Source organism: Chroicocephalus ridibundus, unplaced genomic scaffold (genome assembly GCF_963924245.1).
Source record: "Chroicocephalus ridibundus unplaced genomic scaffold, bChrRid1.1 SCAFFOLD_92, whole genome shotgun sequence".
NCBI classification, from domain to species: Eukaryota; Metazoa; Chordata; class Aves; order Charadriiformes; family Laridae; genus Chroicocephalus; species Chroicocephalus ridibundus.
The window spans coordinates 474,664-497,835 of record NW_026961708.1 but is presented as its reverse complement, the minus strand read 5'-3'; the positions used below and the strand labels follow the sequence as shown (position 1 = coordinate 497,835).

Sequence of the window (23,172 nt, the reverse complement as noted above, 5' to 3'; positions counted from 1 at the left end):
AGGAGTCCATCATCCGATGTCCCCACCCCAGCTGGGAAAGGGAATGGGGAAAAAAACACGGAAACAGGAGGGCTGAAAGAGAAACAAATTTAATAGAAAAAGTAATTCAGACAGGCTGAGAGAGTTGGCGTTGTTCAGCCTGGAGAAGAGAATCCCAGAGGAGACCTTATAGCAGTCTTCCAGTCCATAAAGGGGGCCTACAGGAAGGTTGGGGAGGCTGTCTTCATCAGGGAGTGTAATGATAGGACAAGGGGTAACGGATTCCCTGGGGTAACCTCTGAAAACGGGGTAGCCTCAAGTGGGAGATGTCCCTGCCTAGGGCAGGGGGTTTTAACTAGTTGATCTTCAGGGTTGCTTCCAACCCAAACCTTTCTATGATTCTATAAATCCCACCCACAGGACCCAAAAAACCTTCAATATCCCTCATAGGGAATCCCAAAGGACCCATGGGAACCCCCCCAAGTTGTATTGAGCTCTACATGTCTTCCTATGTGGTCCTGTCTGCTAGAATTGTGTCTTTTATGGAGACTGCCAATGGCCTTGCATTTCTTCTTATTGTATGGGATTGAAAATGCAACTACTCAATGGGAAGACGATTAGGATTTTGTTGCAGTTCCTGCATTTCCAAGACAACTTCCAATACTGCTGTATTCCTGGCGTTTTTACTGGCATTGGTGGAAAGAGGCGGTTTGCACTTTTAGGTTCCATTCAGCTTTCTGGCTGGCTTTGCAAATCTGGCTTGTGCTCTGAGGAGATGTGGGCCTTGACCCTGGTAGTGTTGCTGCGTCAAACCGCTAGCTCTTGAGAGAGCTTCTGTTAAACACAAGTGTTTCTCAGGTACCAAGCTTCCAACACGAGGCTGGCAAGCATTTTTCTTTTCTAGCTAGGGTAGATGGTCATGGCAATAAAGTGTTACAATGAGCAGTAGACGCTGCTACTTGTTTCGAAAGTTTGCTTTCTCTGTCTGTTTTCCTGTTTCCCAAATGTCTCTTTTCCCTGCTTTGCTTTCTTTTAAAAGCTTGGAGTCTTTTATAGATGGTGCCTAGTGCTGTGTCCATCTTTTATTTCCTCTCCTGTGTGGAAGTCCACGGAGTCCAGGGACCCCATGGCTCCGCCCCACGGCAACATGGACCACGGGGACCCAGACCTCGGCCCCACAGAGGGGCTGTGGAGGGGCTCACGGCCCGTCCTGGTCCCCCCCCACACCTGTGATGTCATTATGGGGCACGTTCCAGAGCCACCGGACAGGCAGGGGTTCCACTCTGATGTTGGAGGGAGGGCAAGGACAAAGTGCTGTAAGCACCCCAGAGAGAAGCATCTCCCAGTGCCTCAGGCGTCGAGGTGGGCGATAGCTTGGCTCACACCACATACTCCTCCTCACCCAGGGAGAGGAAGGTGAGCGCTGTGGCTTGCACCGCCTTCCACGGGCTTTGCCCAGAAGGGAAGCTGGGTGATGGGATCATCAGCGTGGACGGCATTGAATTCATTGCTCACAAGATGATCCTCTCTAGCTGCAGTCCGTACTTCAGGTGAGTGCTTGAAGGAGGAGGGGATGGGGCCAAACAGTATTTCCTGCTCTGTGCCACACTGTGCCTTCGCGTATCTCCAGCGCTTCCCTCGGCACTCCAACTCTCCTCCAGCAGTTCCCCCTAGTCCTGGTACCTCCCTGGACACCAAAATTCATCCACAAGCTCAGATGGAACAGCAGCGCTGGAAGTGGTGTCTGGCGAAGCCCCAGATACGGTGCAGGGCTGGGAGCGTGGCCAGCCTGGCTGCTCTGCTGCCAGGCGGGAGGCTTTCCTTCCCCACACACCGTTATTCTCTGCTCTTCTTGTTGAAGCAAGGTGCCCGCTCGCCCTGTGGCTCCTTCTTAAAACAAGCGGCTAGTAAAACATTCCTTCATAAAACTCCACGGCCTCCCAGCATGGCTACTGCTAGTGCCCAAGTTGGTGCCCGGGGAAGGAGGCACAGGGGATGATGGGGTCAGGGTGTCACACAGCAAGGCCGCTGTGTGTGTGAGGCACTTCCTCACAAATGATGAGGCTCCTTATGGAATACGCCTACACCGGGACAGTGCCGGTCACGGATGACAACATTGAAAGTTTGCTAATCGCGGCAGACCAGTTCAATGTCCTGGACATCGTCAGACTGTGCTGCGAGTTCTTAAAATCCCAGCTGTGCTTGGAAAATTGCATCGGCATGTGGAGATTCACTGGCTACTACTACTGTCCTGACCTGCGAGAAGCAGCCCACAAGTTCATCCTGCATCACTTTGAGGAGGTGACCAAGGTGTCCACAGAGTTTCTGGCACTCTCCTTCAATGAGCTGGAACGCCTGCTGGAGAAGGATGAGCTCCCTGTGAAAGAAGAGGCTGTGTTCGAGGCCGTTCTGAAATGGGTTGCCCATGACCTGCAGAGCAGGAGGCAGCACGTGGTAGTCTTGCTGGGCAAGGAAGGGTGGAAGTGTGGACAGAAGGGATTTTTTTTCTCTAAATAAACTCAGCGTTACTGACAGTTAAGACTTTGCTTAAAACTTTTGAACTCATACGTGCGCACTGGTGTGAATTTGTAGTCCATGTTCCCTGTACTTACACGTCCCTCATGCAAATCTGCAAGTGCCATTTCTATCAGTTTCATAGGAACTAGATTTTCATCAGTGTCCCGGAAGGTCCTATTGACCAGCTCTTTGAAGAGCTGGAAGTTTGCTTTCGTGAGATTCAGGGTCCTGACTTTACTCTTCCCCCTGACGCCCACACCCCTCAGGACTGTGAACTCCACCAGCGCCCGACTACCGCAGCCCAGGCTGCCTCACATCATCCCATGGATGTCACCCATTAGCTCATTTGCGTTGGTGCCCTTCAGGTCCAGTATGGCCGCTCCTCTGGTGGGGCTGTCTGTGACCTGGCTTAAGAAGTTATCTTCAAGGCACTCGGCTCTGGGAGTCTCCTGGATTGCCTCCAGCTTGCCGTGCTGCTTTTCCAGCAGCCGTCGGGGTGGCGGAAGTCCCCCGGCAGGACGAGAACCTGTGAGCGCGATGCCTGCTGCTGTAGCTGGAGCAAGAAGGCTTCGTCAATAGGCTCCCCTTGATCGGGCAGCCTGGAGTAGACACCAACCCCAAGGCTCCCTTTGTTGCCTGGCTCTCTAATTCTTACCCGTAAGCTTTCAACCTGCTCTTGGCTATTCTTCAGAGACAGCTCTTCACACTCTACCTGTTTCTTGACCCAGAGGGCAGCCCCTCTGCCCCCTCTTCCTCCCCTGTTGCTGGCCATGGACAGTCACACTCCAGTCATGGGATTCGTCCCACCAGGTTTCAGGAATGGCAACTAGGTGTCAGCTTTCCAGCAGCACGGTGGCTGCCAGCTCCTCCCGTTTGTTGCCCGTGCTGCATGCATTGGTGTCGAGGCACTTTAGCTGGTCTGTCAGCCATGTCACCTTCTTAGAGGAACACACCTTAATTGCTTTGAGCTATTCACTGGTGTTCCCCTCTTTTCTCCTCCCCTCTTGACTCCTCCCCCTTTGGCTCCCCCCCATTACCTCAGGAGCCATTCCCTCATCTCTGGAAGACTTCAAGCGTCCTCCAGTGTTGCCAGCACGTGTCAGAGCAACAGGCTGAGGGCCCGCACTAGCACCCCAACCCTCTGCCTTGGGCTGTTGTCCCACTGCCTGTCACAGGCAAGCCTGATATTGCCCCCCTCCCCTTTCAAGCCTAGTTTAAGGCTCTGTCAATGAGCTCTGCTCACTCGGGAGCAAAGACCCTCTTCCCCCTTTCAGAAAGGTGAATCCCATCTGACGCCAGCAAACCTTGTGCCGTGCAGGCCACCCCATTCTCGAAAACCCAAAAATTGTGTGGGTGACATCAGCCACGGAGCCATGTACGAATAGTCTGTGTCCATCTATTTATTCCCATGTTGCTGCCCACAAGGGGAAGGAGAGAGGAGAAAATACCCTGTGGTTCAGATTTCCTTACCAACCCTCCCGAGGCCCTGAAGTCTCTTTTGGCGGCCCTTGCACTATGCGTTGTGGCACCTGGGAAGGTGGGCTGGGCAAGGAGGGGGTTCTCCAGCCACCCTGGGCGTGGACTTGCCTCCATTCGCTCCTTTCCTTGAAGCTACTGTCATAGCCTGGCAGGGGGAGGTTGCAGGATCCCCTTGATCTTGTTGGGTTTTTTCTGGTGGCTGTTCCTGTTTCTGTCTCAGGGAGGGCAGAGCATGATTCCACCAGTCCATCTCTTTGTTCGACTCCCTGATGCTCCTTAACCTTCCTACTACCTCCTGTAGCCCTGTCACCAAGCTGAGCAGATCGTCCACCTGGTCACACCTCACGCTGCTGTTCTCACTGCTGCCCTCCGTTACTAGCGAAATTCTCTGGCAAGCCTTGCAGCCCAAGACCCGCATGATTTCACTGGAGCTCTGTCTGGGTTGCCACATCCATTCCGGTGAGTGCAGACGACGTGGCTTTCTGCCAGGTGGATACGGTAGCTCTGCTCCTTCTGAGACTGTGATGACCACCAATGGAGCTCACCTTTTGAGCTAGTAGAGGGATGATGCCCTGCCACGCAGACTGTGCCACACTCTGCTTGCAGCGCTCCTGGTCACTTCTAGTCCCCAGGCTGTTTTCTATCGGTGTGGGGTAGCCGCTGTGGCTCTGTCAATGCCCACACCTTATCAGCGTCTTCCACCAGAGCTGCTGCCTCCTGGTGGGTCTCTCCACCGCCCTGGCTTTTCCCTGCCTCGGGAGACCCCCCTGTGCATCAAGCTCTGCCACTCCGCTGCCGATCAGGCCAGCGCACCTCGGCGACTGACTCCAGTAGCTGGCATTTGGGATTTTAGATTAGAGGAATACAATTTATCACAAGCAGATATGACGCTTCCCCATGTGAACTGCATTCAGGACCTTCAGTGAAAACCTGTTTCTGTGTTGATGATACACGTGCCCCCACACCAGCATGGACAAGACAAATGTTGATTATTTGGAAGCATCATCCTCTATTCACAGAAACCATTTTGCCCTATGGACTTTTATACACTTTGCACTTTTTATGGCTGAGTCATTTTAGTTAATAAAAAATGAACAGTTTTTAAAAAGTGACAAGTCTTTTTCAAGTTTTATCTCTTTTCTGGTAAAGTGTGATTCTCAAGTACTGTGTTAATTAAAAAGTAAGCCAAAATGTTGCAGTTCAGAAAAATCACACAAAGTATATTCTATAAAATTTCTATATCATTGTTTTGGAAATATTAGAATATGTAGTTCTGTTAAATAGCTTACAACCAAGATTTATCAGAATCTCTTGTGACGCAAATGTAAAATTCAGAAAATCTGAAGGGCTATTTTATCATTTTTTTTCCTGTTTCTTAGGTATAAGCTTTGTGACTGCTTTTGGGGTAAGTTGTTCCTATTGTAATACTGCTTGTAGTGCACGTTGCGTAGACAGACTTTCTTTTCCCAAACCTTTATCCGTGCTTTATGGTTTTATGTGTCGATCAGCAATGGAATGTTTTATTCTTCGGAAGCACTTTACATGCCACAAGGAAGCGAATCATTACCACACACCTGTAGTAGTACCACCGTATGTTTTTCTCACCCAGACTGGAATTTCAGGAATGACTAACTGGACTCTAAAGAATGTGTCCATTTCAATTAGTCTGAATGAACGGGGTGTTTTAAAATAGTACCTCAAAACTGTGTTGTAAATTGGTTATTTTGTTAGAGAATTAATAAAATACCAAGCCTAAGCTCTTTGTATCTTACACTAACAGCACCTGACCTGCTCTGAATTTAGCTTAAACCAAATTAAACAAGATCTCAATTGCTGTTATTGCAAATGGACAAACGTCTGATGCCAAAACGCAAGGTGACATCTCTTCTCTGTAAGCTTGTCGTCTTTTTTGTGGATACTGCTGTAACTATACCAGCACAGTTTATCAAGAGTTGTGATAGATTGTCCATCTCAGGAATTTTAAGCTTGGGAGCGTGTGTTTGTCTTACCCTACATGTATAACAGTCCAGGGGAACAGTCCAGAGCCTCATACAGGAAGACAAAATTGGTAGGTGTGACAGCTTCTCCTTATTTTATTATACTGGTATTTTAAAATAGAAATCCCAATTTTATACTACTGGCAAGAGCATACAAATGATAAATGAAGGTAATAGTTTCCCATTTTTCCTGACGCTTGGCTTCATTGGTAATGCTGAACCAACAGCATCATGGAAGCACCAGCCTGAGATTCATTCTTGAGCGTCTTGAAGCACTGACTGCAGGCTGCAAACGGAAACTTGCTGTGAATACAGCATCCTATTTAATTCTTATTTACGGTTAATATCTATCAGATGGCTCCAGAACTCACAACATTTAACAGGGATCTAGGAAAAAAAGCTGTGCTGGCATTTAGCTTTACTTGCTTACCAAGAAGCAGGTTGACCAGGGCTGAGATGAGGACCAGCGTGGCGGTAGGAGGAGAAGCCTTGCAGGAAAGGCTGGAATCTGAAGGAGGCAGAGGGTTTCTGTTTAACACTTGCTTTGTGTAACAGGAAGGCAATTTGGGTTAATCAGTTGCTTTCTTCACCAAGGAGGATGCAGGCGGAGCTCTCTGGAAGAAAGGGCCTTGTTCCTGCCATGCTTCTTCCACTGCTCGTGGAAGAAACAGATGAATCCTCGTTGTTTTCCCTCTGCACGATGAATGATATTTTAAATGTAAAAAGGTTTCCAGTGCTCTTCGGTGTGGCAAGTGCTGCTTGTGTTTCGGCTCTGCCAAAAAAGGTAGAGGCACAAAATCAGATAAAATGGAGCAAAAATGTCGACAGGAGAAGCAGGGTTGAGATGTGACTGGCACCTGTGTGTGTATGTTCTGCACATACAGCAGACCTGAGGACTCGTGGCATGTGCTTGCCCAGCGAGGCTGGTCTTGCTGGCGGACGCCGAGCAGCATTGCTCTGCCTGCGGGCAGAGTCGGAGCTGGGCTGGGTGCTCTCCCTCCTGCCCGCGGGACCCTCCTGCTCCTCCTGGGCTGTACCCAAACAGGACGCTGGGGCCGGGATTTGTAGGAGAGCATCTTGGAGCAGAGGCGAATCCTTGCGGAACCTTACCCAGAAAAGGTTAGCGGGCATTTTAGATGCTTTAAGTTTACATGCTAACCGGAGGGAGCCAACTTAAAGAAAAATAAAAATCTATCTGTCTTGAGGAGGTATTTGTGCGAAGAAAGGTTCCAAGCTCTTTTTGCCCACCACAAGGCACGAAGCAGTGTGTTTCCCACGAGATGGCACTATTGCCTTATGCACATAAAAAGCAGGTTTTAGCCTCCACTGCAGTTTTAAAAGCAGATTGCCAAAGTGAGGGTTGCAACCAAATGCATCAATTTTACAGATCCGAGCAGTTATCAACAGATCTCAAATGGAGAATTAGCTTGCCGATTCATCTGTTAAAGGTCGCTGCCTGATAAGGATGTGAAAAATCCTGACATATGGATGATGAGATGAACATCGCCATCAATCCATTATTGGAGAAACTGGTTTGGATTTGGGTTTTTTTGGGTCAATTTTTTGAAATCAATGTGGCTCTCTAAAGTGAGTGGTATTTATCTGGTCATATTCTGACTGATCTTCTCAACGGGCTTTTGCTATAAAAAAAACACCAACAAATCCCAAACTAAAAATCAAGTTGAAAATTAACTACTTTTAACATTTGTCCATTTTTTATCATTTCTAGTTCTTATCTAGTTCCAAAAAAAATGTCATCTTGCAAAATTGTTGTATTTTGAGTAATTGTTCAGTTGCAATGGCTGGCTGGCAAGTTGCTCCACTATTCCCTTTCTCTATGACTGAAAGAGGTGTTTTCCAAATAAATTCTGCAAAGTCTCTCCATCAGAAACATACTCCCTGCCTTTAGCTGCACGTTCTGTTGATTTTCTAATCAAAGACGGGGTCAATCGCATCGAACCACCAGGGTAGAGCTGGAAGGAGCCCTGCTGTCACAGCAAGTGCTTTGGATAATCACGTTCTCAATCTTACTAATTGCTGTTTTAAAAACCAGTTTCTTTTGTACCACGCTCTGTCTCTTATTGCAGTGTTGTTCCAGAATTTCACTCCTCCGATGCTTGGAAATTCTCTTCTGATTCCCAGCCCAAATTTATTCACTTCCAGGCTACATCTCTTTGTTCTTCTGCCAGTATTATTCTTTACCTTCACAACTCCTTGTTCCCTCCTTTGGTAGTTGCCCTACTGATGAGAGCAATCATCTCTTCTCTTAGTTTTTGTTTCTCTAGGCTAAAACAGCCAAATCTTTCCATCTCCTCTGAAGAGAGAGGCTCTTCATTCCCTTGATTATCCAGTTTGGGTGGCCCTGGGTATATTTCTGTTTCAATCCATCTTTCTCGAGCACAGATGACAAGAAATAGGGCACAATATTCAGGATAAGGCCTGACAAGAGCTTTGTATCATACATTTCTCAATTTCATCGCACAATTGTAGCATCTCCGTGGGAAGTGGCTCAATATCTGTGATCATAGAATCATAGAATCATTTAGGTTGGAAAAGACCCTTGGGATCATCGAGTCCAACCATCATCTCCACTCTACAAAGTTCTCCCTTACACCATATCCCTTAACACCACATCTAAACGAGTCTTAAACACATCCAGGGACGGTGACTCCACCACCTCCCTGGGCAGCCTATTCCAGTGTCTGACCACTCTTTCTGTGAAGAATTTTTTCCTTATGTCCAGCCTAAACCTACCCTGTTGCAGCTTGAAGCCATTCCCTCTTGTTCTATCGCTAATTACCTGTGAGAAGAGACCAGCACCAACCTCTCTACAATGGCCTTTCAAGTAATTGTAGAGAGTGATGAGGTCTCCCCTCAGCCTCCTCTTCCTCAAACTAAACACTCCCAGCTCCTTCAATCGCTCCTCATCACATTTATTCTCCAGGCCCTTCACCAGCTTTGTTGCCGTCCTCTGCACTCGCTCCAGCACCTCGATATGTCTCTCGTATTGAGGTGCCCAGAACTGGACACAATACTCCAGGTGTGGCCTCACCAGTACTGAGTACAGGGGGACAATCACCTCCCTCCTTCTGCTGGTCACACTAGTTCTAATACAAGCCAGGATGCCATTGGCTCTCCTGGCCACCTGGGCACACTGCTGGCTCATGTTCAGCCACTTGTCAATTAGAACCCCCAGGTCCTTTTCTGCCAGGCAGCTCTCCAGCCACACTGCCCCAAGCCTGTAGCGATGCATGGGGTTGTTGTGGCCCAAGTGCAGGACCCGGCACTTGGCCTTGTTGAAGCTCATACTGTTAGCATTGGCCCATCGGTCCAATCTGTCCAAGTCTCTCTGTAGAGCCTCCCTATCCTCATGTAGATCAACACTCCCGCTTAGCTTCGTGTCATCTGCAAACTTGCTGATGATACACTCTATGTCCTTATCAAGGTCATCAATAAAGATGTTGAACAGAAACGGTCCCAACACCGAGCCCTGAGGGACACCACTTGTGACCGGCCGCCAGCTGGATTTAACTCCATTGACCACCACTCTCTGGGACCGCCCATCCAGCCAGTGCTTGATCCAGCAGATCGTATGCTCATCCAGGCCATGAGCCGCCAGTTTTTCCATGAGAATTCTGTGGGGGACAGTGTCAAATGCTTTTCAAAAGTCTAGGTAAACAATGTACACAGCCTTTCTCTCATCCAATAGTCAGGTCATCTTGTCATAGAAGGAGATCAGGTTCGTCAGGCAGGACCTTCCTTTCCTAAACCCATGCTGACTAGGCCTGATCCCCTGCTTGTCCATTATATGAGTTGTAATGGCACTCAAGATGATCTGCTCCATGACCTCCCCTGCTACCGAGGTCAGACTGACAGGCCTATAGTTTCCCGGATCCTCCTTTCTGCCTGTTTTGTAGATGGGCGCTACATTTGCTAACCTCCAGTCCATTGGGACCTCCCCAGTTAGCCACGACTTCAGGTAGATCATGGAAAGTGGCTTGGCGAGCACGGCTGCCAACTCTTTCAGCACTCTTGGATGTAACCCATCCGGTCCCATAGACTTGTGCGCATCCAAGCAGCGTAGCAGGTCGTAGATCACTTCCTCTTTCATTGCGATGACCTCATTCAGCTTCCCCTCCCTGTCTCCTAGCTCACGAGGCTGGGTGCCCAGGGAACAGTTAGTTCCACTGCTAAAGACTGAGGCAAAGTAGGCATTGAGCACCTCAGCCTTTTCCTCATCCTTTGGACTATGTTTCCCTCTGCATCCAGTAAGGGAGGGAGATTTTCCCTAATCCTCCCTTTGCTGTTAATGAATTTATAGAAACATTTTTTGTCATCCTTAACAGCTGTAGCTAGGTTGAGCTCGAGCTGCGCTTTGGCTCTCCTAATTTTCTCCCTGCATAGCTTCGCTATATCCTTATAGTCTTCATGAGAGACCTGCCCCCTCTTCCAGAGGTCATAGACTCTCCTTTTGCTCTTGAGGTCCAGCCAAAGGTCCCTATTTAGCCAGGCCGGTCTCCTTCCCCGCCTACTTGTTTTTCGGCACACAGGGACAGCCTCCTCCTGTGCCTTTAAGACTTCTCTCTTGAAGTATGTCCAGCCTTCCTGGGCTCCTGTATCCTTCAGGGCAGCCTCCCAAGGGACTTTGTCCAGCAGTCTTCTGAACAGGTCAAAATTTGCCCTCCGGAAGTCTAAGGTGGCAGTTTTACTAACCCTTCTCCTTGTTTCCCCAAGAATCAGAAATTCGATCATCTCATGATCACTGTGCCCTAGACAGCCACCAACCTTTACTTCCCCTACAAGTTCTTCCCTGTTCACAAGAAGCAGGTCCAGGAGGGCACCATCCCTGGTTGGATCACTTCACAGCTGTGTGAGGAAGTTATCTTCCACACATTCCAGGAGCCTCCTGGATTGTTCCCTCTCAGCTGTGTTGTATTCCCAGCAGATAGCCGGGAGGTTAAAGTCCCCCACAAGAACAATGGCAAGTGATCACGAGATTTCCCCCAGCTGCTTATAGAAAGCTTCGTCTGCCTCACTGCTTTGGTTGGGAGGTCTATAGCAGACTCCCACAGCGATAGCAGCTTTATCGGCCCTTAACCTAATCCAAACACTCTCCACCCCGTCATCGCTATACTCGATTTCTGTGCTCTCATAGCATTCTCTAATATACAGGGCCACTCCTCCACCTCTCCTTTCCTGTCTGTCCCTCCTGAAGAACTTGTAGCCATCGATTGTGGCACTCCAGTCATGTGAGGCATCCCACCACGTTTCTGTGATAGCCACTATGTCATAGTTTCCCTGGTGCATCATGGCTTCAAGCCCTGTTTGTTGCGCATACTGCGTGCATTGGTATAGATGCACTTCAGATGTGCTAATGACTCCAGCACCTTTTTGTGGGTGTGGGCCCCATTTCCCACCAGACCCCTCTCAGGTGCTTCCATGATTTCTAAGCGTTAACCCCTTCTCTCCAATGAAATGTCAGAGTGAGAGTCCTCACTAGCCCACCATCCTTCAAGCCCTGGCATGCCTCCCTTGGATTCATTCCTGACAGGCCCACTTGTCTCCCCTTCCCCCCTCATATCTAGTTTAAAGCCCTGTCAAGGAGCCTTGCTAACTCCTGCCCCAAAATTCTTTTCCCCTTCTGGGACAGGTGCGTTCCACCTGCCACCAGCAGGTCAGGTGACTCCTATAGCAGCCTGTGATCAAAAAACCCAAAGCCCTGCCCATAACACCAGTCCCAGAGCCACGAGTTCACCTGTTGCCTCTTCCTGTTAATTTCCTCATTCATGATTGCCACTGAAGGGATAGAGGAGAACACAACTGGTGTTCCTGACCCCTTAAGCCATCGCCCCAAGGCTCTAAAATCTCTTTTAATCCATTTTGGGCTCCTCCTACCCACTTCATCACTACCCACCTGCAATACTAAAAGGGTTAGTAGTCAGAGGAGTCTACTAGGGCTGGAAGTTTGCCTAACACATCCCTGACCCGTGCCCCAGGGAGGCAGCAGACTTCCCTGTGAAGTGGGTCTGGATGGCATATTGGCCCCTCCGCCCCCCTCAATAGAGAGTCACCCACTGCAATGACCCGTCTGCTTTTCCTTTTGGAGCCAGCTGTGATGCTGGGTCCATGGCGACTTGGTCTTTCTGACGTTCCTGGCCTGGGTGTCTCATCCTCCTCTCCAACAGCCAGTTCCTCCTGCAGGGCTTCATATCTGTTCTGCAAAGGTAACTGGGAAGGTGGGAGGGGCCGGGAGGGGATTCTCCTGCTTCCCCGAGCAGGGACCTGTTTCCATTCCCCCTCGTCTCTGCCATCCCCTCCTATTGCCTGGTGACGAGAGGGGAGGGGGTCCTCTGACTTGTGTGGGGCCTCACCCTGTTCCCTTTCTCTCAGGGAGCGGGTCCACCAGTCACTCTCCCTCTCGCATTCCCTCATACTCCTCAACCTTTCCACTTCTTCCTTCAGCTCAGCCACCAGAATGAGCAGATCGTTTACCTGTTCACATCTGACACAGGTGTTGTCTCTGCTGCCCTCCATGGCGAGTGCCAGGCTCCGGCACTCTTTGCAGCCAGAGGCCTGGATGCCCACATGTTTGCGCGGGGCCTCTGTCTGGGTGCCCACAGTTTTTTTAACAGCCGCCTTTGACCGGGTAGCAACCACGGCTGGATCTCTAGACACAAGCGAGTCCTTGTGACTCGACGGCCAGTTGGGGGGAGCACTGGTTGCTCGCTCTGGGCAAGGACTAGTCCCTGCCCTCCCGGAGGCTTCCTATAACCTGGTGGCTTGATCGATCAGGGGAGGTGCTGTCTCCGCCCCCAGGCTCCCTCAGCAGCCCGCCCACCAGCTGACAGCCCTCAGCACAGGCCGAGGGCTTTTGCTGGCTTCCAAAAGCCCCCAAAAGAGCTTTGCGTCGGCCCTTTTCGCTGCTGATCCCTTCCCCAGCGCAGTCTTACCTGCCCTGAAGCTGGTCTCCAGGGCAAGAGTAAAGCCAGGCCCGCGAGTTGCAGGCGAGCAAACTTCCAGCTCTTCCAGGAGCTGGTCAACAGGACCTTCTGGGACACCGATGAAAATCTCGATCCTATGAAACTGATAGAAATGGGACTTGCCGATTTGGATGAGGGACGTGTGAGTCCGGGGAACGTGGACTACAAGTTCCTACCCTTGGCAAGGTCTGACTTCACAAGTGATGAGCAAAGTCTTGACTGTCAGAAACACAGAGTTTATTTTAAAAAGAAAAATCCCTTCTGTCCACTCCTCCAGCCCTCCTTGCTCAGCAAGAAGACAATGTGCTGCCTCCTGTTGGGCAGGTCATGAGCAGCCCAGGTGAGAACGGCCTCCAGCGTGGCCTCTTCTCTCACAGGGAGCTCCCCCTTCTCCAGCAGGCATTGCAGGTCATTGAAGGAGAGCTCCAGAAACTCTGCGGACACCCTGCTCACCTCCTCCAAGTGATGCAGGATGAACTCGTGGGCTGCTTCTCGCAGGTCAGCACAGTAGTAGTAGTGGGTGAATCTCCAGATGCCGACGCAGTTTTCCGAGCACAGCTGGGCTTTTAAGAAGTGGCAGCACAGGCTGACGATGCCCAGGACGTTGAACTGGTCTGCCGCCACGAGCAAACTTTCAACGTTGTCCTCCGTGAGGGGCACTGTGCCGGTGTAGGCGTACTCGATGAGGAGCCCCATCGTTTCAGGGGAAGCGCCGTGGATTTGATAGACGTTGCTGTCGGCACTGCTGCAGTTGCTGGAGAACAAAGCCCTGAAAAAACCAAGAGAGTGCTGCTGGGGAAGAAAGCGGCCTTGCTGTGGGAAACCCTGAGCCCATTATCCCCTGTGCCTCCTTCCCCGCGCACCCGTTTGGGCACTAGCAGTAGGCACGCTGGGAGGCCGTGGAGTTTGATGAAGGAAGGCTTTACTGGCCGCTTGTTTTCAAGAGGAGCCACAGGGCGAGTGGGCACCTGGCTTCAAGAAGAACAGCAGAGAGTACCCGTGTGTGGGGAAGGAAAGCCTCCCGCCTGGCAGCAGAGCAGCCAGGCTGGCCACGCTCCCAGCCCCGCACCCTAGCTGGGCCTTCTCAGACACCACTTCCAGCTTGTGGAGGCCTTTGGGTGCCTGGGCAGGGAGCAGGACCAGGGGGAACTGCCGGAGGAGAGTTGGAGTGCCGAGGGAAGCGCTGGAGATACAGCCAGGCACAGTGTGGCACGGAGCAGGGAGCGCTGGTTGGCCCCATCCCCTCCTCTTTCAAGCACTCACCTGAAGTACGCACTGCAGTTAGAGAGGACCATCTTGTGTGCGTTGAATTCAATGCCGTCCACGCTGATGATCACGTCGCTTGGTGTCCCTTCCGGGCAAAGCCCGTGGGAGGCGGTGCAAGCCACAGCGCTCATCTTCCTCTCCCTGGGTGAGGAGGAGGAGTATGCGCCACGAGGCAAGCTGTCACCCACCTCCAAGCCTGAGGCAGTGGGAGACGCTTCTGCCACTCTGGGGTGCTTACAACACTTTGTCCTTGCCCTCCCTCCGGCGTAGTAGTAGAACCCCTGCCTGTCTGCTGGCTCTGGAACGTGCTCCATAATGACATCACAGACATGGCGGGGACTGGGACTGGGAAAGAGCCCAAGCTTGGAAAAGAAAGCAAAGAAGGGCAAGAGACTTTTGGCCAACTGGAAAATAGAGAGACAAAGCAAGTTGTCCAACCCAGCAGCAGTGTCTATTGCTCACTGTAAGGCATTCTTGCCAGGAACATGGACCGTAGCTGGAAAAGAGAACTTCTTGCCAGCCTGGCCTTGGAAGCTTGGTACCTGACAAACACTTGTACTGAAGAGAAGCTCTCTCAAGAGCTAGCGCTTTGAAGCAGCAACGCTACCAGGGTCAAGGCCCACCTTTCCTCAGAGCACACAGCACAAGCCAGATTTGCAAAGCCAGCCAGAAAGCCGAAGGCAACCTAAAAATGCAAACCGCCTCTTTCCACCAATGCCAGTAAAAATGCCATGAATACCGCAGGATTGGAAGTTTTCTTGGAAATACAGGAACTGCAACAGAATCCTCATCGTCTTCCCATTTGGTGTTTGCATTTTCAATCCCATACAAGAAGGAAAACGGCAACGCCACTGGCAGTCTCTGGAAAAGACCCCATTCTAGCAGATAGGACCACATATGAAGCCATGTCGAGGTCAATTGAAGCTGGGGGGGGTGTTCCCATGGGTGTTTTGGGGTTCCCCGTGGGGGATATTGAGGGCTTTTTGTGTCCCGTGGGTGGGATTTACAGATGCATGGAATGGTTGGGGTTGGAAGGGACCTTAAAGATGATGGAGTTCCAACCCCCCTTCCCTGGGCAGGGACACCTCCCACCAGACCAGGCTGCTCAAAGCTTCCTCCAGCCTGGCCTTGAACCCCTGCAGGGATGGGGCAGCCACAGCTTCCCTCAGGCAACCTGTTCCAGTGCCTCACCAACCTCTCAGTAAAGAATTTCTTCCTGATATCCAATCCAAATCTCCCCTCCTTCAGTTTGAAACCATTACCCCTTGTCTTCTCATTCCACTCCCTGACGAAGAGTGCCTCCCCATCCTTCCTTGTAGGCCCCCTTTAGGGACTGGAAGGCCGCTCTAAGGTCTCCCCGGAGCCTTCTCTTCTGCAGGCTGAACAACGCCAACTCTCTCAGCCTGTCCTCCCAGCAGAGGGCCTCCAGCCCCTCCTTTTGGAGGATCCTGGAGGGGATTAGGGGGTGAAGAGGGTGCTTCTGAGGCTTTGTGTGCTCCTGAGGGGATTTGGGAGGGGTCATGGGGGTCCCATATTGGTTTTGGAGTATCTCCAGAGGGATATCTCCAGAGGAACCCCTGTTCTGGAAACGTAACTGGGAAAGTGGGAGGGGCCGGGAGGGGATTCTCCTGCTTCCCCGAGCAGGGACCTCTTTCCATTCCCCCTCGTCTCTGCCATCCCCTCCTATTGCCTGGTGACGAGAGGGGAGGGGGTCCTCTGACTTGTGTGGGGCCTCACCCTCTTCCCTCTCTCTAAGGGAGAGGGTCCACCAGTAGGCTTTTTCAGCTCATTTATGATTGCCTTTAGGCCATTTGATTCTCTGAAAAAGATTCCAAAATATCCATTGCCTTTTCAGCTGATGCAGGAACCTTCTATAAACTAGGTCTCTAAGAAGGAGGGACGAGGCCGAGGTAATTATTTCATTCTATAGTTACCCAGCCATACCAAGCCTGTCTCTGTGAATTTCAGCAGACGTCGGCTGAAAGGTCAGTGCTGAAGGGACATAAACCATTAAGGCCAGTAATCTCCCCCTTCAGAAAGGAAAGGTGAGCAGCACTGATGGTGCTAAAGGATCGGGCTACAATTTACGACTCAGAATTTTTAGCTGATTCATGATGGGCTTAGTGTAGGTTTTGTGTGTGTTATTTAAGACTGGTGGTCAGAAAAATAAGAGTATGTGTGATCTCTAGAGAGCGAAAATCACAGCAATTACACGACCGGGCCGCGGCGGGAGCAGAGGCTGCAGCCCCCGACACAAGATGGCCGCCAGGAGCCCGGTGCCGGGACTACAGCTCCCAGCGTGCCCCGGGGCGCCCCTTCCCGCCCTCTGACCCCCGCAGGAACCAGGGCCGCCTCCCCGGGGCTGCCCCGGCCCAGGGCCAGGCCCCGGAGCCCTGGTGGAGCCGGGAGGAGGAGGGCGGAGAGGGAGAGAGCGGCGGAGAGGGGTGGGAAGGGACAGAGAGACTACGGGGAGAGCAGGGGGGAGCCGGGCAGGGAGTGGAGGGAGGAGAAATCCTGGTGAGGAGCAGGGGGAGAGCGGGAAAGAGATGGAGGGCAGGGGACAGGGTCAGGACGAGGAGGCGGAGAAGGACAGAACAGCGACGGCCTCCAGGGCTGAGGTGGGGGAAGAGCAAAAGGGGACGGGGAGCGGGATGGAGGCCCAGAGGGAAGAGGGAAGGCCCAGGCAGACAGGCAGGAAAGGGGACGGGCTGCAGGACAGCGAGGAAGATGAGGCCAGGAAGGTGGACAGAGCGATAGAGAAGGACAGGGAGCGGGGGAGAGAGACGCAGAGAAAGAAAAAACTAGCAACGGGCTATAGGAGAGACAGGGAGCCAGAGAGAGAAAGACAAATATAGAAAGACAAAAACAGGCTGTATGGCAGAGAGGGAGGGAGGAAAAACATAAGGTCAGGGAGCCGTCCAGAGAAAGAAAGAGAAAGGAAAAAATAGTGATGGGCTAGAGACAGAGAGGGAGGAATTAAAAGATGGGGGCAGGGAGCCAGACAGAGCGCAATGAGGAGGGACCACAAATAGCAATTACGGGCAGCTGTCTCCATTTCTTGAGCATCCCCCGGCAGCCTCAAGGAATTACCAGGCGCCTCAAGGAATGCGCTGCCGGGAAGAGCCCTTCCCTGGGCTCAGTCCTGCTGCCTAAAATTGGTGATGAACGTCGCCCTGCAGAGTGGCCAGGACTGTGGGGAAAAAGCCCAGCTCGGGGCGGGGGCAGGAATCACTCAGCCGGTTTTTTGTTTGTTTGCTTTTTAAAATAATACCACTTAAGCTCTAAATACAACCTGTAAGGAGAAAGGAACCAGGCGTACTACGATGGGCACATTTAGAGCCCAAACCCGTCCAACAGCCACGCAAACCACCGCTGGCTCCCGCTGCGCACACTGCACCGCCTGCTCGCAGGTACAGGCAGCAGCCCTGGGTCTGGAGCGCTCCCCAGGAGCGGCACCGCCAGGCAGCTCAAAAAATCATACTGCCTGCAAAAACTTGAGCACAGCTTAATTCTGGGCAATTTTCCCTCTTTTTAGGCCTGCTGGTTAAAGACTCATCTGTTGAGACATGGCTCAGGACTACGCCAGGGCCAACGGCGCTGCTTTCTGCACCCCGTGGCGATGATGGGCAGAGGGACGTGTTCCCAGATCGTGGGACAAGGTACACGCGTGGGGTGTCAGGGTCACCCCTGCCTGTTTTTTCCCAGCGAAGCCCCAGCCAGTGCCAGCCTCGAGCTGCAGCCCCAGCGCCGAGGCTCAAGGAGCTGGGTGTTTCTGCGGGCGCTGCACCCTGCCGTTGGCTGCCCTGGGCTTCTCCCCATTGTCTCCGGCTCTGCTTTCTGCCAGCGCCGGGGGCACCACAGAATGGCTTGCTGCTCCCCAGAGCTGTCCTGACCCATGTCTGCAGCTCGTGTGTGGTGTCCACGTCACACAGGCCATTTGGGGGTGGCAGCTCTCTCTTGTGGCACCCTGGGAATGGGGGCCAAGCAAACCCCATCCCTCCCTTTGGGACTTCATCCCCGAGAAGACTCAGTGCAGACGTACGGTGCGCTGGAGAGCATCCTGCAGGGAGGTGGCAGCCGTTTGCAGAGCAACGCTGAGACCCGTCTGTCAGCAGAGGCAGCTGGTGGCTGCAGAACAGCCCAGGTGAGCTGGTTCTCTTGGAGGCCACCACAGCAGCCTTCCTCTGTCCCTGGTTTCAGTGAGATATGGAGCAGTGCAGAGATGTTTCTCGGGCATCCAGGCCTGAGGAGGGTTTCCCAGTGCCCCCGTGAGAGATCTTGCTCCCAGGAAGCACCTCGCCATAATGCCGAGGCCGTATCCGCCCCCCTGGAGCTGGGTACAGCTGCTCTGAGGGGTCTCACAGGGAGGACAGGGTCATCTGACACAGAAGTGATGAGCTGAAGCCCGGTGGCCATGGCTGGCCAGTACAAAGTCTCCGAGAGCCTCAGCCTTTCTCCCCTCGGCTTTTATCATATCTTTTTTCTCGGCTTTTTTCATATCTTGTACCCCACCTCCGTCCGATATGTCCCAATGCCCGGCTTTAGTAAAGCAGAGCCATTGCTCCCCTCTAGGACAATGCACTCCTAGTCTTGTTCCGCCTATTCCTAAACTCTTCCCAACCCAGTATTCGTGTTGGTCGTATTTGCACACTGTTAACTCACGGCAGTTATAACAGCGGCTGTTGATATGCGAATGCACTGTCATCGTGGAAACCATCTTCCTATTCCAGGAGACCTGCTGGTAACACTTCATGCATTCATTACTGGGTACTAAGGATACCGCTAATAACAATACGAGGAGTGGAGGTCCAGTATGGCTTATACTCCTACCTCTCATGCCTATTGGGGTGCTTCCAACAGCCGAGAAATAATTCTTCTTGGCAGCGAGTACAGTGGCCAGCCTGGTCTTGCCCTCCATCCTCTTTTCATCCGGTATCCCTGGCTCTTGTAGCAGGTAGGGTTCTTATCTCTTTTCCAAGCAAAATCGGTGTTTACACTTAGAAACCACTGTTTCCCACCATTCTTCAGGAATTTCCCACAGAACCGGCACTAGCAATTCCCACCCACAAATCAATGTTATGATATTGGTATATCGTATCTGAGTTTGAGCCAAACTCGAATTTTGCTTCCGGCAATTTAAACAGAAGGGATGTCTTTGGGATGAACGGTAATACCAATTTTGCGTACAACCTAAGCATTCGCACTTCACCCAACTATGATGTCTAGCACAGGGATGTATCAGACAAGGTATACTACGGGGTACTGGAGGGGGCTGTAGTTCTTCCTCAAGGTTAGGATATAGCCGACCATCTTCTTTATATAAATCACGTGCAAGTGCAAACAGAGAGTTTTCAGTTTTATACAACCCTGACCCTCCTGTCTGTAACGGGAGTGCTCTTCCCCAAGGAGGATATATAATTTTCCTTAAGGTTTGCCCCGGCCGTACCCGAAACCAACGATAAAGTTCTGGTTTCACTCCCCAAGTTTCTGTGATTTCCAAGTTATTATTCAGTTCCTCTCCCATACATCACCGCGTTGGTTGGCGTTTTAAGGTGAGTCTGGTGTCCCCGGGAGTTGAAGTCAGAGTCCAATGTCTAGGTTCTTCTACTGGTCCTTTTATTCTGCTGGCGTGAGTCCACCCTTTTTCCTTCGTCCGTACTGCAGCTTCCCTAGTCAACAGCACCTGAAAGGGACCTTCCCATTGAGGAGTTAAAGATTGCTCTCTCCATGTTTTTACTAAAACCCGTTCTCCAATTTTAATGTTATGGATCTTAAAATCCAACAGGGTAGTTTGTGGGAGCAACCCTTTATTTCTTAGTTGTTCCAAGTTCTTTGCAATCTGCATTACGTATTGTTTAATACTAGCCTCCCCTCCTTCATAAGTAGCCATTTCCTGCTGTGAAGCCAAGAAGGGCAAAGCAAACATCATTTCATATGGAGAGACTCCAAGATGCGTTCTGGGTTGAGTTCGAACCCTGAGTAATGCTAAAGGGAGGCACTTGACCCATGACAGTTGAGTTTCTATCATTACTTTGGTTAAACTCCTTTTTAAAGTCCGATTCATTCGTTCAACCCTTCCTGAGCTTTGGGGGTGCCATGGAGTGTGTAACTCCCATTGAGTGCCTAAGGCTTGAGTTCTCTGGGTGATTATTTTGGAGGTGAAATGTGTTCCCCTGTCAGAGTCTATTCTATGAACCATTCCGTATCTAGGAATAATTTGTTCTAGCAGGATCTTTGTTACTACATTAGCCGATGTTCTAGTGACTGGAATTGCCTCCACCCAATGGGTAAGATGGTCGACTAATACCAAGAGGAACTTCCACCTTTGGACTTGTGGGAGTTCTGTAAAATCCACTTGTATATTTTGAAAGGGGCGTAAGGCCAACTCCCGCCCTCCATGGATGGGTTTTCTCATTACCTTTTTATTCACCTTTTGGCAAGTTATACACCTCTCGGTGATTTGTTTAGCTACTCCGAACACCCCTGTGCATCCACATTTTCTAAGAAAGTGATCGCAAATGGCCTGTGTTCCCCAGTGGGTTTCTCTATGCAATTCCTCCAATATTTTTCTTGCTAATGTTTTATTTACTATCTGACGCCCATCAGGTAACACCCATTTTCCTTCCGGAGTCTTTTCTCCTCCTATTCTAGTCAATTCCTTTTCTTCAGCTTCAGTGAATTGAGGAATATTACCTCGCTCCTCTTTTCTCTGTTGAACAATTAATAATTTCTCTTCCCCATTTTCAGCAGCCTCTTTCGCCTCTTGGTCAGCTGGATTATTTCCCCTTATTTCTGGTGTTAATCCTTTCTGATGCCCCTTTACATGCCCCTTTACTAGTCCTTTTCCTTTTGAAGTTAGTAATCCTCTTTCTTCCCAGATTTTTCCAAAAGTATGTACCACCCCAAATGCATATTTAGAATCTGTATAAATAGTTCCTTCCTTATGTGCTAGAAATTCTAATGCTCTTTTGAAGGCGTATAACTGACAGCTTTGAGCAGACCAATTAGATGGCAGTTTTCCTTTTTCTATAATCGTCATGTTACTCCCATCTATTATTGCATATCCAGACATTCTTTTCCCTTGTATACACCTAGATGATCCATCTGTGTATATCTTTTCTCCTACTGATAAGGCTTGGCCAACCTTGGCTGACTGGATCTAATAATTTTGAAAAGTACGCTACCGGTTTCTTCACCCCTCCCCATTCCTGGGCCAAAATTCCATGGGCTATCCCATTTTCCACATTGACAAACAAATAGAAGGGTTTCTCTAATGATGGTAGGCTCAGAACCGGAGCTTTTATCAGTTTTGACTTTAGTTCTTCTAGTTTTTCATTGTCATTCTGTGTCCACTCTATCTTATCTTCCCCCGTCGATTTTTCGTATAAAAATTTCACCGCCCGGGTACACCCCTCGATCCATAATCTACAGTACCCTAGTAGTCCTAATAACTTCCTTACTTCTCTTCTTGTAGTTGGGGGTGGGAGGGATATTATTCCGGCAATCCTCTCAGGGTTTAATTTGCGACTTCCCTGACTTATTATATGCCCTAAGTAGCGTACTTCAGGTTCTACAAATTGTAACTTTCCCTTGGAAACCCTGAAACCTTTCTCTCCTAAAAAGTTTAATAACTGAATTGTTACTTCTCTGACTAATTTTTCCTCTTCCCCTGATATTAATAAGTCATCTACATACTGAGTGATTTGAGTTTTTGGAGGGGTGTGAAAAGATAGTAACAGCTCTTCCAGAGCCTGTCCAAACAGGTTGGGAGACTCCGTAAACCCTTGAGGGAGCTTTGTCCGTCTAAGCTGCTGTTTATGTCTGGTGTTTGGGTCCTCCCGTTCAAAAGCAAAGATATCTCGACTTTCCTCAACCAGGGGACATGCCCAAAACGCATCTTTTAAATCCACTACACTAAACCAGCTGTGTTCTGGGGGAACTTTGCTCAGAAGGGTATAAGGGTTTGGTACAACAGGGTACCGAGCCAAAGTTCTCTTATTCACCTCCCGTAAGTCTTGCACCAACCTATATGTCCGCTGCAGCCCAAACTTGCTGATTAATTTTGGATTCGTCCTCCTGACTTAATATTTTTGCAATCATTTTCCCCTCTTCGGGGATTACTCCAACCCCCAGCTGGATCTGCAAGTCTCTTCCCAACAGATTGCACCCAGCTCCAGGCACTAGCAAAATATTCCCTACACCTATTTTGTCATTACCTTCAAAAACCACCTGCTTGATCACCGGGGCTTTAAAACTTTCCCCCTTTGCTCCCGTTACATTAATTACTTCTTTACTTATAACGCATCCTTTCGGTATGTTACAAACGCAAGTTCGCTCAGCTCCTGTATCTACTAGAAATTCTAATACCTCCTCCTGGGGCCCACTCTTAGGTTTATCAAGGGCTCAAGGTGATAGCTATCCTCCAGGAAGTAGAGCCCCTGACACCCCTAATCCTCAATTTCTTTAAACACTTTCCGATCTTTATCCCTTTGAGGACATTCCTTCTTAAAATGCCCAAGTTTCCCACAATGGAAACATCCACCTCCTTCATTCCTTTTCTCAGTTCCCGATGGTCCCCTTCTGGGAGGGATCTGGTTCCCTCTAAAAGTCTCCTCCCGCCTCTCAGGATTCCGTCCCATCCCCCCCATCACCCTGCGATTTTTCTGAATATTTCCTTCCCTCACGGTGGCTACTATGATTTCAGCTTTTGCTTTAGCCGTCTCCTCATCTCTTCGTACATATACTTTCTGAGCTTCCCTCAGTAATTCGTTCAGGCCCCGATCCTGCCAGTGCTCTGGTTTCTCTTAATTTTCTTCGAATGTCTGGCCAGGCGCGTGTAACAACTGGAACTCTCAGCAATGTTTGCCCTGCGGGACTCTCTGAATCTCTTCCTCATGTCAGGTCGCAGCGTTTCAGGCCATTCGGTCGGGGTTTCCTCCCTTCCCTGCTGCCCA

At 50.5% G+C, this 23,172-nt stretch overlaps 1 protein-coding gene and 1 pseudogene across 1 annotated transcript; one reads left to right on the top strand and one right to left on the bottom strand.

Annotated features, from left to right (window-relative positions):
- The first annotated feature begins 1,392 nt into the window (after positions 1 to 1,392).
- On the top strand, positions 1,393 to 2,439 carry LOC134509602 (kelch-like protein 10; annotated as a pseudogene).
- A 10,750-nt stretch (positions 2,440 to 13,189) lies between these two features.
- LOC134509575 (kelch-like protein 10) lies at positions 13,190 to 14,549 on the bottom strand. The gene is made up of 3 exons (XM_063322133.1): positions 14,407 to 14,549; positions 14,216 to 14,359; positions 13,190 to 13,721 (listed from the first exon to the last, which is right to left on the bottom strand). Exons 1-3 carry the CDS (start codon positions 14,547 to 14,549, stop codon positions 13,190 to 13,192), a joined length of 819 nt encoding a protein of 272 aa, XP_063178203.1.
- Positions 14,550 to 23,172: the final 8,623 nt, after the last annotated feature.